The sequence below is a fragment of the Coturnix japonica genome, chromosome 8 (assembly GCF_001577835.2).
Source record: "Coturnix japonica isolate 7356 chromosome 8, Coturnix japonica 2.1, whole genome shotgun sequence".
Lineage (NCBI taxonomy): Eukaryota > Metazoa > Chordata > Aves > Galliformes > Phasianidae > Coturnix > Coturnix japonica.
The window spans coordinates 2025502-2039384 of NC_029523.1; the positions used below are offsets into that span (position 1 = coordinate 2025502).

The following is a 13883-nucleotide window of genomic DNA, read 5'->3' on the forward strand; positions in this document are numbered from 1 at the left end:
ACACTTTGGTGACCCTAAGGAGGAGGAAGGGCCTTGTAAATCTAGTTGCTGTTTCTCCAATTACACCAACAGCCTTTTTCAGCAGAGGTAATCCAGACAGAGCAGGCTGGTTTGGTTTAATCTGGAAGGTTGTTGTAATAACTGACAGACGGAAAAGCACAGGGAAAGGCCTGGCAGCTGTATAAAGCTCCCTCTGAGCCTTGAGCCCTGTAGAAGTACATCAGCCTCAGCCACCAGTATGACCAGCCAGTCCCAAGGAATCCAGCAGCTTTTGCAGGCAGAAAAACGTGCCAAGGACAAGCTGGAGGAAGCCAAAAAGAGTAAGCATGTAGCCTGGTTTTATTCTTTTTCTACTGTAAGCTTTTCAGAAATACAGGGGCCCAAGGAAAAATGTTATTCCATCTGTACCTATCGCAGATGTGCTCCTATTCTTTCCTATATGCCACTTCCCTTTCACCTGCATTAGTGCCATGCCTTGACTGCAGCAGGTATTTAACCACATGCATACTTTGCTTAAATTCTGTGCACACGTGCACTTGTGTGTGTGTGCGCACATGCCTCTTGACATTAAACAAGGTTTTCTTTGTTATATTCATCCTGTCAGCTAGATTTATTCTTGTTTTTTCTCTATGCCAATAACGTCATTACAGCCTTCTTTAGGTATTTAAACTAGAAGCCTACATGCCTCCGGCTGCCAGCTCCAGAGAACGAGCCTCCAGACCATGTATTTCTCTTTATATACATTTTCAGTGTTCCTCTTTACAAGTACCTTTCCTTTTAATCTCAACTGGGCATCAAAAGCAAAATCTGACAATAAATTGAGATGATAGAGAAACGATAATAATCAAAGTCCCTGTACAATAACAAGAACTGTGACTGTTTCTATAAAGTCTTATTTGCGAGCAATATGCTACCAGAAAGTGATCAAACCTTCGGTTTAAAATAAGCATATCTTGAATGGGTAAAGTGTGTATAGGTGTCCATGAACGAATTCAATTCAAACCATTATATTCTAATCAAATATAAGCAATAACTCATAAATAAAAAAAAAAAAAAGGTGAAACTTTTAGTAATTCAAGAAATAATTATTCAAATAAGAATACCACTCCATAGTTCCATCATTTTCTGTATTAATCTGTTATTGATTTTAACTCTAAATACTGTGACCAGTTTCCTGAACACAGGTTCAGCTACATGAGTCACTAAATTGCATTAGCCACGACAGGCAAATACTGTTTCATGGAACAATCTTGATTCAGAAGAGGGAAGCTTAATGCCATTCCCCAGCACTAAGGTAAAATGAGTGAAGATCATAGAATGCTTTGGGTTGGAAGGGGCCCTTAAAATCATGTAGTGCCAAGCTGTATTTACTCCACTCTGCCTACAAGTGCACTACTCTGTCAGCACTCCAGCCCCATGCACAGCACTCATGATAAGCATGGAGCTACTTCCACGTAAGTTTCCTTTCAGACCCCTCTGACACTTGAGTTCAACCCCTGCCCATGCTTACCAGTGCTGCAGTGCTGGGGGAAGAGTTATTCAGCAGCTACAGCAAACAAGCTGTAAAATATTGTTATCAGTAAAAACAGAAAACAAATATTTCATCAGTATGACTTCCCTCTCTATTACTCATCTCCACTCTCACACATCAGACTGCTCTCACTGCGCTGGCACAAATTCTCCACATTGTTCTTCACTTCAGGCTTTCATGGCAGTGTCACTGTGCTGCTTTTACCTGTCTAACTAAACCAGGGAAGGCTTAAATAACATGAGTCAGGGACTAAAGGGGTTCTCCTACTGCCAAATCCTGCTGTGCCAAACCAGAATTATTTCAGCAGTCTCGTTCCAAGAGTGATTCAGCAGTTGAATCAGCATTAAGGACTGCAAAGTTTGCCTCCGAGTGAGGCTAAAATACAGGGAACATCAAACAGAATATATTTAAGTGTAACCAGTTAACCTGCATGCACCATTCGGAGAAGCAAGGTGAGGGTGTTCTTCCTCACCTCAGAAGCACCAGCCCTGGCCCACCTCGGACCGGCTGGGATTAGCAGCTGCTGCTCTGGGCCGGGCAGCTCGAGGCTCTGGGTGAGAGTGCTGAACCCTGCCCCTGTTGAACCCTAAATATGACTTTGCAGTCACTGTAAACAGTCCTTGCACAACAACGCTGGTTGAGTAAACCAGATTATCCTATTTATGCTGTAACGTGAGAAGAAGGAAAGGCCAGTTGGCTCGAGGGTCACAACAAGGAAAAGTCATTTTCAAGGAAATGCAATTACCAAAAGTAGACTTGCGCAAAACTGTCAGCGTTTACTGCTGAAACTCACATAATCAGATCAAAATGCAGCATGGACACACACAGAATCATACAGAAACAGGTAACGGGCCTGGCTGTTACTGAAATCTGTGCAGCTGATTGTAACGTAAAATCCATTTGTACTACCAAAGCTTGCAAATAAATACAACTATATTCATGAAGCAAAGCAACAGTGTAGCACTGCAGCTCTTCTTGCTCAGTACCCTTTATCTCACCTTCCATATCACATCCTCTGCCATATCATCAACTGATGTCATTTATACCTGGCAATTTATTAACAGTTGGTAGATACACATACACAAGGCTGAAACCATCAAATCCATTAAATGTGAACAAGAGAGCTTGCTGCTCTCTATCCTTTTGAACACCGCACTGCTTGTCTATTGTTTTTTTCCATAAGCATAACTCGTACCCCTGAGGTAACTTATCACTGTCAGAACCAAAATGTCAACTGCTGAAAACCCTTTTGGGTAAAAGAAGAGAGAAACTAATGTGTCACATACACTGGAATTAGCAAAACTTGGATTCCTATAGATTTGTATACCTTGGCTTGAATTTCTAGTTTCCAATACAATGAAAGTCTGTATGAAAGTTTTCAAGCAATCATGTTAAAAATACCAATAAATATTTACAGAAATAAGACATTTTAAAAGAGTGATATCAATTACATCCATCATGCTCGCTTGGATAACACCCACAACCTATTTTGTCTAGCAAAAAGCTATTTATACACTGATCAGCTGGTTTTACTGTATTTTATTAAAAGTGCAAAATAGTCTTTAAAAATGAGCATTCCTAAATTCCATTTAGCAGACAAAAAGCAAGGCACAAAACAACAGAAACAGCCCTATTTAAAGAAAATGCCGTTTGTTTTTGGCAGCTTTTTCATGTGACATTTCTGTGCAGAAATTTAGCTAGAAGCCCAGACGATCTGTTTGAAAACAGAAAGATGATTTCAGCAAGTCAGTTCTGGGGAAGCAAGATAACAGTGTTTAAGCAACTCAGAACATAACATTTGCAGAAAGATTTGATTTCTGCTGCCTTTCTCTTGTAAGATCTTTGAGTAAGTAAATAAATCACTCTGGTTGCTCTGGATCTAACCAGGTATTTCATTAACCTTGTGGTAATACCTATGAAGAAGGATATAACCTGTCCTCATGCTGCTAGTTCTTTCCCACAGATTATGTAAGAGAACATTAAATACAGGGCTGACTTGCTACAGGAAGTTGGTTAAGATTAGCCTGATTTAATATGAAGCCGAGAAGTCTGTTGTCTCCCCCTCTCCCTCAGCCACCATACCCAGGGAAATGGAGCCAGGACAGCTCTGCTCCACTGCTACTCCCTGTCCTGAAGGATGGGAAAAAAGGAAAGACAGGCAACAGCAAACCAGGCCCTCACTGTGTGCCCCTTGGAGCAAAGGGCTCGTCAAACCTGGAACTTACTGCACCTCACTTTGTCAATCCTAGGGTCAATCTTTGAGAGTCAGGCTGGCTTGCCCATCTCCCTCCTCTGTTTCTAGCCCTCTGTCTGCATGATTTTGGCTGAATTGCTGTGCTCTGCCACCCACGAGGTTGTAAGGTTTAATATTAACTCGACTGTATGATAGAGGGTCCCATCTAGAACTTCAGTAAGACTTGGAAAAGGCAATTCCTCATTGTACATCCAAGGTAGCAGACAAGCAGTTAATAGCAGACTGATTAATTAATTTTGGTTTGCCTCTAGTGAAACAGCAGGTTAAGCTCTAGTTTCTGCTTAACTTAATCAGGTGCAGCATATGCACTATCGCATATGTTGGCAGTTGCTGATTCCATCCACAACGTTGTTGAGCTAGCAGTAATTTACTCACAGCTTTTCCACTTAATTAAATAGGAAGCAGCAGGTTCCTGCTGTGCCAATCCTAAAGGCATCATGGAAAAAAAAACAAGAAACCACAATGGCTGCCACCCTACAGTGACACGCTATGCAATGTGCTTATTCCAGTGTCAGAAACTGACATGCACGTATATATTCACTTTTTTGGTTCATCAGCTGCATTGTGAGAGGTGGGCAAACTGTATTTCTATAGTTGGTCTCTTTCTATTGTATGCATTTTAAATGGATTCATTTATCTATCTCGTGGCCAAATATGCAACATATTTAGTACAGATGGCCCCCCAGATGGAATTTGAAATTAAAATCCCACCATTTTTGAAATAATTTAATTTAGTATAGAGATCCAATTCTTCAGCTGGTAAAATTGGCAGAGCTTCATTTTAGTCACTCCCTCTGATCACAGTTCCAGAGAATCTCCTCCCAGTGCCATTTCTAAAGGAAAACCTCTATATTAAGCTGAACAGCTCTAAATTTGGAGACAAGAATAAGAGCAACTTCCAAACACAGTTCTCACCTGGCCCTGAGTTTTGTTGTCCAGACTAATACCAGGCTTTTACATGGGTCTGTCACTTAATAACACTCCATACAGTGAAACAGAAGCTGAAGGCAACAGCTCCTATCAAACAAATTCAAACTTTTGGGGAGTTAAAATACATCATTATCTTTCTATACAAACTACATTGCTTTCATGGCAGGAGAACTCTGAAATGAGTAACAGCCTGCACACGTGAATACTCCACTGAAGAACCGAGGCAGCAAAGTTGTGGAGCTCCCCATCATTTTCCTCCTTGCTGTAAAACCTCACCTCTCTGTGTTTCCCACAACAAGCCCATCCATTAAACCCATTGGTTTAGGAACCAAAACTTCAAAAAGAAATACATGTTCCAGGCATCTCTCTGCTCCTGCTCACTGTCCTGCAGATAACAGCTTCCAAAGGGGCTACCAGCTGGGTAAATACTTTACCACTGGATCAAAAACTTCACCCAGTCACAAATGTATCAAAACCAATGGCCTTCTCACATTCACCCTGCACAGGTGAAACAGATTGTTATGTGTCACACCTGATGAGGCTTCAGAAGCCCAGCACAAGTGCAACCAAACTGACAGAGCCACCTGGAAAGAACAAGTCTGAAATTGGGACACACAGCTCCCCAGCTTAGCTCAGGAATGGTCTTTAGGCTTTCCAAAAAGAAATTCTTTTCAGCTTACTTGAATTTGAAGATTGAAAAACAAACCAAAAGCTTTCTGAAAGTATTGATATTACTCAGCGATATCACGTAGGTGGCTTCAGTAAATTAATGAACATTTCATGCATCAGATTAAGGAACCACATTCAGCTGTCCAGTTTTGCATTATCCTCATTTATGTAACTAAACAAGGAATTTTTAATCCAGTGGAGCGAGAGTATTCTCTCCCACCCCTTACATTCTAACTGTATAGAAGAAAGAGACCAAAGAAATAAAAAATTGAAAATAACGAATCAGCATCAGCCCAGCAGCCTTAAACATAAGGCATCAACTTTCAATGCATGAGGATTGCTGCCCTATCAGTTAGTGACTTGCTGCACAAAATAACATAGCAGAGTCCCATCAAGATCCTCCTGACTGTTCTAAGTTTCTGCACGCAAAGCATGCAGACTGCAATGCGTAACCATGGCATTGTCACGAGATGCTCAGTACTTTCTTTGTGCAAAATCTTAAGTTATCACATGCCTATCAATCCTTCTACTTTCATCCCTGACCTAACATAACTGTGGCACCCAGGCTGCGCCTTTTACCTGCTCCTGCAATAACTTAGATGGGTTTCATTTTACATACCCTTAGTATTTACCTCAGAGAAAATTAAGCCTGTGAACACAAGCCTTCCCAGGAGGAAAAGTCTAGTTTTCACTGCCTAAAATGACATTTTTAAGTTCATCATCCTATTTAAAAAAATAAAATAAAGACTTGACAATAACTTCCACGTTTTCTACACATTAGTAGAGAATACCATCAGCCCCCTTTTCCTCTTAACCACTCACCTCTGCATTTAACAGATGTTCAGGAAAAAGGGCGGGGGCGAAGAGGACAGAGCCAGGAGGTTGCAGCTCAGTTTGGTAATGGTTAAGATGTATCTTGCAGCACTTTGGAAATCTGCCAGCTCTGAACAGAACCCAGTTGGTGTGGGATGAAGGGATCCTGGCAGCCAATCAATGCAGAAAAATCTTACAAAATAACGTCTTTTCCAATCACTGACAACTAAAATCTGTTATCTGGCTGCTACTATTGCTGATGAAGGGAAGACAGATATTTACTTAAACACAAAGCTGTGATGAAAAAAAAAAAATAAAAAATCATTTGTGTTATGAGAAAATGTGTAGTTGCAAAAGGACTTCTGCTGTTAGCAAACCAAAAGCTTTTGATTTTGATGCGTGCTTTCGTGCAGGGAGCTGATCTCAGAAGATGAGCACTTTCACTCTGAAAGAGCCCCACTAAATCCCTTCAGCTCTTCTGCCAATTTCTGCACAAATGACACTGCTGTTCACTTTGCTCTAAACTTTGTCCATGAAGCTTCTAGCCAGGTTACATACCTCTTAGGTTGGGAGATGCACCTTTTGGGATTATGTGAAGTAAACCTGTGTTTCTTCCCTCTTTTAGGAAAGGGAAGGAGACTGAAGCAGGCCAAAGAAGAAGCTATAGCTGAGATAGATCATTACCGGCTGCAGAAGGAGAAGGAATTCAGGAACAAGCAAATGAACGTAAGTGAGACCTGCGTAGGCTTCTGCAGTAAACCACACTGTTTCAAAGAGCAGGATGTGGACACTCATACAAACTAACCTGGCCATGCTGATTAAACACACCTGTCATATGCATATACTTCATTTGGACTTTTTTCACAGGCTTGGAATGCATTTGTACCTGGTATTGTGGATTTTAACCACTAAAATAATCCAGATTCTGTATTATGGTTCACATATGCCCTTTAGAAAGTGTTATCTCCCTTAAGCAACAATACTTTCAGCTTCCTCTAAAGGAGTCTTCCAGAAATACCTTGTTTCTGCTCTGAAACTGGAGGTTGAAATACGGTAAATATTTCAGTAATAGCCAAGAGTTAAAAATCCCTCTTTCTATTTCTGTTCCACTTGAGCTTTTTAACTGCATAGAGCACTGCATCTTTGATGAACCAAAATCATCCAAGCTTCAGGGTTTTTCACATCTTCCTAATAACAACTGTCTGGATGATATTTTCATATCTGAATTGGAGTTCATATTATATATTTATGGCATCTTGCTGTCATCTCTGCCATTTTCATGAAGTTTCACAAACTATTCTCTTCATGCTTGGCAACCTTCCTCATGGTTTTGTTCTTGTTTCCTCCCTCTTTGTTTTGTGCAAAGCAAAATAAACTGCGTTCAAAAACAGCAACAACAAAAAAGCCAAGGAGGTCGTATAAAAACTGCCATATAAATATATTATTTCAGCCACATTTCACATAATACATTTCCCAACAGAGATCGTAAGTTTTAGAACACACACACTGCAGACACGGTACCACTCTGGCAGTGCCAGGTGGAGTTGTCCTATACAAACAACTTCAGATTTTTACTGATCATAACAGTGTAAAAATGCATCTAAATGTCTTCAGCTTCTCAGCTAAACCAAACTTCTTGGCTTAGGTCTGACATAGAAGAGGAGAAAAACCCCTTGTTCTGGTACACTCAATATTTTCATCGTAAACAAAACTCAAGCTGCAAGCAAAGGCCATTGTTTGATATCTGAGCATGTTACACAGGCAGGCCAGAGCACATATTGCTCCTCAAACGGCAGCATGCTGTACAAGATTGCTGCAGTTCTACTTGAAGTTCCCTGGCCACATTATGCTGAACCTTTAATTATCCCAGAACAAAGTCATCATTTTTAACATGCACTTGGAAGGCAGTGAGGAGTTCAAGGTAACCCAAGGTCTGACACCCAGCTCAGTTTGCTGCCTCATGTATTCAGACACTAGCATCATTTTTGGTCGGTCTCATTTAATGTTGTTTCTCATCTTACTGTGTGTTGCTGTATCCTTACTGGGGTAATTTTTTTGTTACGTGAGATGTTCTGTATCAGTTCAGAAAGAACAATCACAGAATCACAGAATGACCCGGGTTGGAAGGGACCTCAAGGATCATGTAGTTCCAATGACCAAAAACAATGACCAAAAAAAAGAAGTAATGATTAATATGAGGTTAGAGTGATGAACAGCTACATTTGGTTTTCAAACACAATATTTTTTCAAAAGAGACATACAAAATTGAAGGCCAGAGCCCAGATTGGTTTTGATATTGCTCCTGTTGTTGCACATGGGGTCTGAGGTCACTGAACTCTGGCAATGTGAATGCTGACTCCAAACCTGTGTTTTCAAAGACAGGGTAATGCTTTGGCAACTTTGGAATGCCGCTAACATAAAAACAGTATGGTCAAAATGATGGACAAACTGTCAAGGTCAGAAAAAAAATCCAAAGCAAAACAGAACAGTGCCTGAATCCAGACAAGAAAAAGAATTCACAAGTGGAGTGAAAATAAAAGATCTAAAATAAGATTAAGAATCAACCATCCCAGATCAGTATTAGCACAAACAAGGAGAGCAGGTTCCTGGTTTAAAGAAGTTCTCATTATTATAATCCTCTCCTCAAGGTTTTGCAAAAATATTTAGTAGCTGGATAACACGCAACCATCTGGGATCTCTAGAAAGTTATTTTCCCCAGTGGAAAAAATCAGCTTCATAAATCTGGTTTAAGCTGTACGATCTTTCCCACATGAGGCCCTTACAACTTGTCTAAAAGCTAAAATAAAATACCAACTAAAAATAGTTACTATAGAAAATGATTCTCTTTTCCCAGTGTTTACTATTGTGTCTACATCCTGTATTTCTTCCAAATCAGAAAATGTTTTACATCTGGATTGCAGACAAACTTCTTACTACGTTGCCAGGTACAGATAATTGCAAATGTGATTTGTGCAAGGGAGATCATAGTTCAGCTGCCTCTCCTTCTTTAAAGTACTCAGTTGGGCAGAAATCACATGGAAAATAAAGCTAATGTCCCGTCCCATTTGAGGTCATCCTCTAGGTACCCCTACTACCATCACAGGTTAGTCCAGCTGCTAGTCCACCACTGAGAACTGTGGCAGGAACAAGGGGAATATGTTATTTAGTGCTTTCTTACTCTGTGTGCAGAAATGTCTTCCGCTCTTCCCCGTGGAATTCTCTCACCGAAAACAAAATTCTCTCTCGGTATCTGAAGGACTTTTCCATAAGGGAAGAATGCAAGGGATGTTGGAGCAGTGGGGGAGGAGGAACAAAGCCACAGATTTGGAACGTGTGCATCTGTTTATAACATAACCTTGCTAAAATGTTCAGTGAGTGTAGAGTCAATTAAATTCTAAGCGAATGTCCTGATATTGACTGTGCCAGAAGCTGTCTGGTACTTTGCCAGATAAGAAAATGTAACATTAAAAGACCTTGTCTGAGGCCTGTTGAGGGTTATACATCAGTAGCTGCTGAAGACATTTCAAACGCTCTGCAACTCTAACAACGCAGTTTCAGGAAGGCTTTCCCATGTTTTGCTCCTTAGCTGCGCTCACATTCATTCTGAGCAAGGCCAAGTGAAGCACAATAGTGCTAAAACTTAGTTGACTAGTCATTAAAACAGAAAAGAATAAAATGAATGGTTAGAAGACAAAACACGTACAGCATTGTTTCCATAGGGAGCTGGGAAATTTGCATTACATGGGAGATTCCCATTGCTAATGAGCATATGAAAGAGTTGCCTTCAATCCTGTTTTCATGTGTACAGTTCAACCTAGATCATACCCTTACTGTTAGAAAACAGTGTGATGTGTTTGCATTATGTTTATGCTACATGATAAAGAGAAGTACAATAAATAGTCATGCATAATGCCTGCTTAAATGGCTTCTGCTTTTTCAGGTAACGGGCTCCCAAGGTAACCTCTCTGCTCAAATAGAAGAGCAAACAACAGAAACCATCCGAAACCTCACCAGCAGCTACCAGAAGAACAAGGAGAGCACATTGAAAAGGCTTTTGAACATAATATATGAAGTCAAGCCCGAAATCCACCCGAACTTTAAATATGCAGCTTAAGATCAACTATATCTAGGGAAGGATGTTTGAAAAAGTAGCTTATTTCTCAATAACCACAGATAGTTCTTCCTCTATTGTTTCTGAATGTGAGAGAGAAAACACTGAAGCCAAAGAGTACAGTTCCACAAAGGTTCCGATGTGATGACAACCATGCAGGGTTTCACAAGCATTTGGTTGGAATAGTGTTGTTGCTTGTGTTGTGCTTGCAGCCAAACCCCTGTCACTGGAACGGGTGCAAGTCAAAAATTACAGAAGAAATGATTATTTGACAAAAGCAGCTTTTCAGTGGGAGTCTCTCTCATATCAAATGTTCTGTACTAAATGGGTTGTTGCATAATATCTGTTTATCCCAATCTTTAGTGTACTTCAAATCACGTGAAGCCGAATATCACAAAAATAAAATCAACGCATTTCTACTGAGGCTATGACACATGTAGCAGTCGGGTTATGGAATATACAGGAACTGCCAGTTTTTGGTTAAAAGTAAGACATCAGAACAATTCTATTCTTTTTAATCCTAATATAAAGCAAAATATAGATATCTGTGTTCAAAAAGCCGCATTCCAAGTATCATCCTGCTGTTTAAATACATTACAAGCTATATAACAGTTTTTTTAAGTCTGAAAGATGACAGCAGCAATCATTTATAAACTTGCCTATGTTCAAGGTGCACTCTAGCACGCTCATCATTGCACTTACACCGAAAGCACAGAAATCCTTCAGCTCAGACTGCTATGCTAACTAGTCCCTTATTCCACAAGAAGTCCATGGAAATCCAGTCAGTCAGGGCTCACTTACTGTCACCTAAAGTGACCCTGAGTAATGCTTCTCTCCACAACGGCACAGATTTCCCTTGAAATAATGTTTTTTCTGAAGTCGGGAAAATACAGTATGGTCTGGTTGCTTTAAGCTGATGTCCATTAAATCTGATGGTAGGTGGGGTTGGGGCAGTTGGCACACACCTGCATTGTGAACCCTACAAATGCCTTGTGTCTTCACTACAAAATAACACTGGATTAGAATACAAGCTTGAGAAATCACAAAGACTAGCAAACAACTGCCATGATTTTCACTCCACGCAGACACAGACAAATCACTTCAATTTCATGGCAGCTAGTCGTAGGCAATCTCTTGTTCCAGGGAGGTTTACACAGCTGACATGCTGTCATGTGTAAAATGACCATAAAACTGTAGTCAACTTAATGTCAGCAAATATGACTCCTCAAGGCTGTGCCCGATGCTACACCGTCTCACAGACCTGATTGTAACAAGATTCCATGCTCGATTATGTTCTCTGGAGACAACACAAGGATAAAGGGGAATGGGAAAGAGACCAGCGACCCTACTGACATCAGCCGAAAGGCTCATTTACTTATCAGGAGTGCTTTGAATCAACAATTGGGTTTGAGTTACCAAGGGGATGAAGGAGCCCCAGACCCAGCCCAGGAGCCTGAGTCAGAGCTGCACCCTCCTATAGGCATGGGCAGCTGAAATGGCCTCAGCGCACACACCTCCAGCCTGAGTTGCAGTCCCAGCACGGTGCTCAGATGTGAAGCATGTGTATTCTGTTAAATTCAATTAATAGTGAAAAGTGATCATTCTGAAAGGAAACATCATAAGCTAAAACACAGCCTGAACTCCACACTAAGAAACTATCCTCCACACAGAAGGAACATTCAGTGTCAAGATGAATGTCTTAGGTTTGACGCCCTTAGCAGTTACTGCCAAATAACCTGATTTTTCCAAAATGGAAGAAGTTAGTGACTGGCAAACTGATTCCAAATTTGGCTAAGCCAAAGCAGAGACAAGGGTAGAACAAAGAACTTATTTGAAAAACTAAAGCTTTGAGGTGTGGAATTAGTGGTAGTAGGAAGCCTCAACATAATTAGGTAGCAGTACTTTCTGCTTTTCTTTGGTGATCTAATACTGAAATTACTCATTCTTGTGAAAATCTCCCGTCACCAGCTGCCCCTCTTGTGAAGCTCCTGCCCTCCTTTCAGGGCTGTTCTGCACCCTTCTGGAGCTAATGGCCACATAACATCTTCTCTAAAAGACATCTTCCCATGAATGCTGCCCCCTGACAGAAACACAAGCAATAGACACAGCAGAGGCCACAAGCAGCAGGAGACATGCTGTCTGGATGGGAAGATGCAGCTCTACATGCACACCTCTTCTCCAGACCCACTCTCTGCATGCTTTACTAAAGCCAGCATGGCCAACTACACACAAGTACAAACTCATCTGAAATACAGGGAATAGTCAAAGCAGTTAAACTACTTAAGGCCCTGTGAAGCCCAAATGAGGCTGCTCAGGCCAGCTTAACCAGTCTGTTCAGTGCCAGCTCTCACACAATCACACTGTTAAAGCAGTTATGACCTACCTGTACCCTCTCCATCCCTCATACCTGAGAGGGAAATTGGGTCTTAAGTGCTTAAGCTTCCTGGATGTGATTTTCTTGAACTGTGGCCATTATGAAGAGCTACCACTCATGAAAATGAAATTAATTCATTATGATTAGTTGCTTGCTACTGAGAGAGAAATCTGAGCTTTGAGCACTCTGTGCATTTGGACTAATTTAGTACATTCAGTCCTACTTCTGCATGGGATAGTTGTGTTGCTGCTTTCAGCTGTGCAGAGGTAAAGGCCAAAGTAGGTTTCATATATGTTGGCAAGTTCTGTTCTTTTTTAAATGAAGAGCTGTATCAATGAAATATTGAGGAGAATATTGAGGAGAATATTGAGCCAAGAAAATGTCTGTTGAATTTACAAGAGCACGAATATCTTGTATGCAACACTCCAATACTTAGAACAATAACACACACTCATTCCAGATCCAAGAAAAATAGAAGAAATAAGGCTTAATTTAAAAATACTCTTAAAGGCATTACAAATAAATAAATAGAAAGTAAAACTGCATACTCTGTATCACTGGATGACCAAAAATGACTATATGGATCACCAATTGAGTTTTGATGCATCAGTTAGGTGGTTTTTGCAACACCCCCATTCCCTCAGCACTGGACCCCTCCCATAGCTCATGTTCCCAGTTTACCCCCAGCCTATGTACAGGGTTGTATGATTGTGCTGGGAGGTGAAACAGAGCCCAGCTGCCATCTCCAACCTGATGTCTCCCCTGCAGGTCCCAGGGAGCCCCCAGCCTTTACATCAATCTGAAGAACAAGTACCTGACATGTACTAATGTAATTACCAAATAAAGTGGCACAATGTCACCAAATGGCATAAGAGAAAGTCAAAGATTACATTCTCCCTTGGTAATTTCTTTTTCATTAATAACTCTGAAAACAGGGTCTCAGAAAATACCTGAGGAGCTGTTGTGAAGAACTCTACCTCTCCGACCATGTTCTTGCCATGGAAACCTGCTGCCTGCCAGCAGAGCACCATCACAGCATGCTATCATGAAGCATAAACAGTGGGCAACTGTAGTCTAAACCTGGCAAAGATTTTGGTGTAAGAGCAGAAATTCCAGCCCTATTCGTTCCAGGAATACACTACAGGCAAATGGCAATTAAGCAAGAAATGTGAATGCTTTGTTATGTTATGTTCTTCTTTGT

The 13883-nt window shown here is 40.8% G+C and overlaps 1 protein-coding gene across 1 annotated transcript; it reads left to right on the top strand.

Moving 5' to 3' along the window:
• The first annotated feature begins 78 nt into the window (after nt 1–78).
• ATP6V1G3 (ATPase H+ transporting V1 subunit G3) lies at nt 79–11080 on the top strand. Its single transcript, XM_015869543.1, has 3 exons — nt 79–320; nt 6823–6923; nt 10138–11080. The coding sequence occupies exons 1-3, from the start codon at nt 239–241 to the stop codon at nt 10309–10311; spliced, it is 357 nt and encodes a 118-aa protein (XP_015725029.1). The 5' UTR covers nt 79–238; the 3' UTR covers nt 10312–11080.
• Nucleotides 11081–13883: the final 2803 nt, after the last annotated feature.

Excerpts from the sequence above, each read along its gene's own strand:
- ATP6V1G3 (XM_015869543.1), top strand. The coding sequence starts at position 239 with ATGACCAGCCAGTCCCAAGGAATCCAGCAGCTTTTGCAGGCAGAAAAA. Across the intron at positions 321-6,822 it reads GCTGGAGGAAGCCAAAAAGA|GAAAGGGAAGGAGACTGAAG; the intron begins GTAAGCATGTAG and ends TCCCTCTTTTAG. Across the intron at positions 6,924-10,137 it reads TCAGGAACAAGCAAATGAAC|GTAACGGGCTCCCAAGGTAA; the intron begins GTAAGTGAGACC and ends CTGCTTTTTCAG.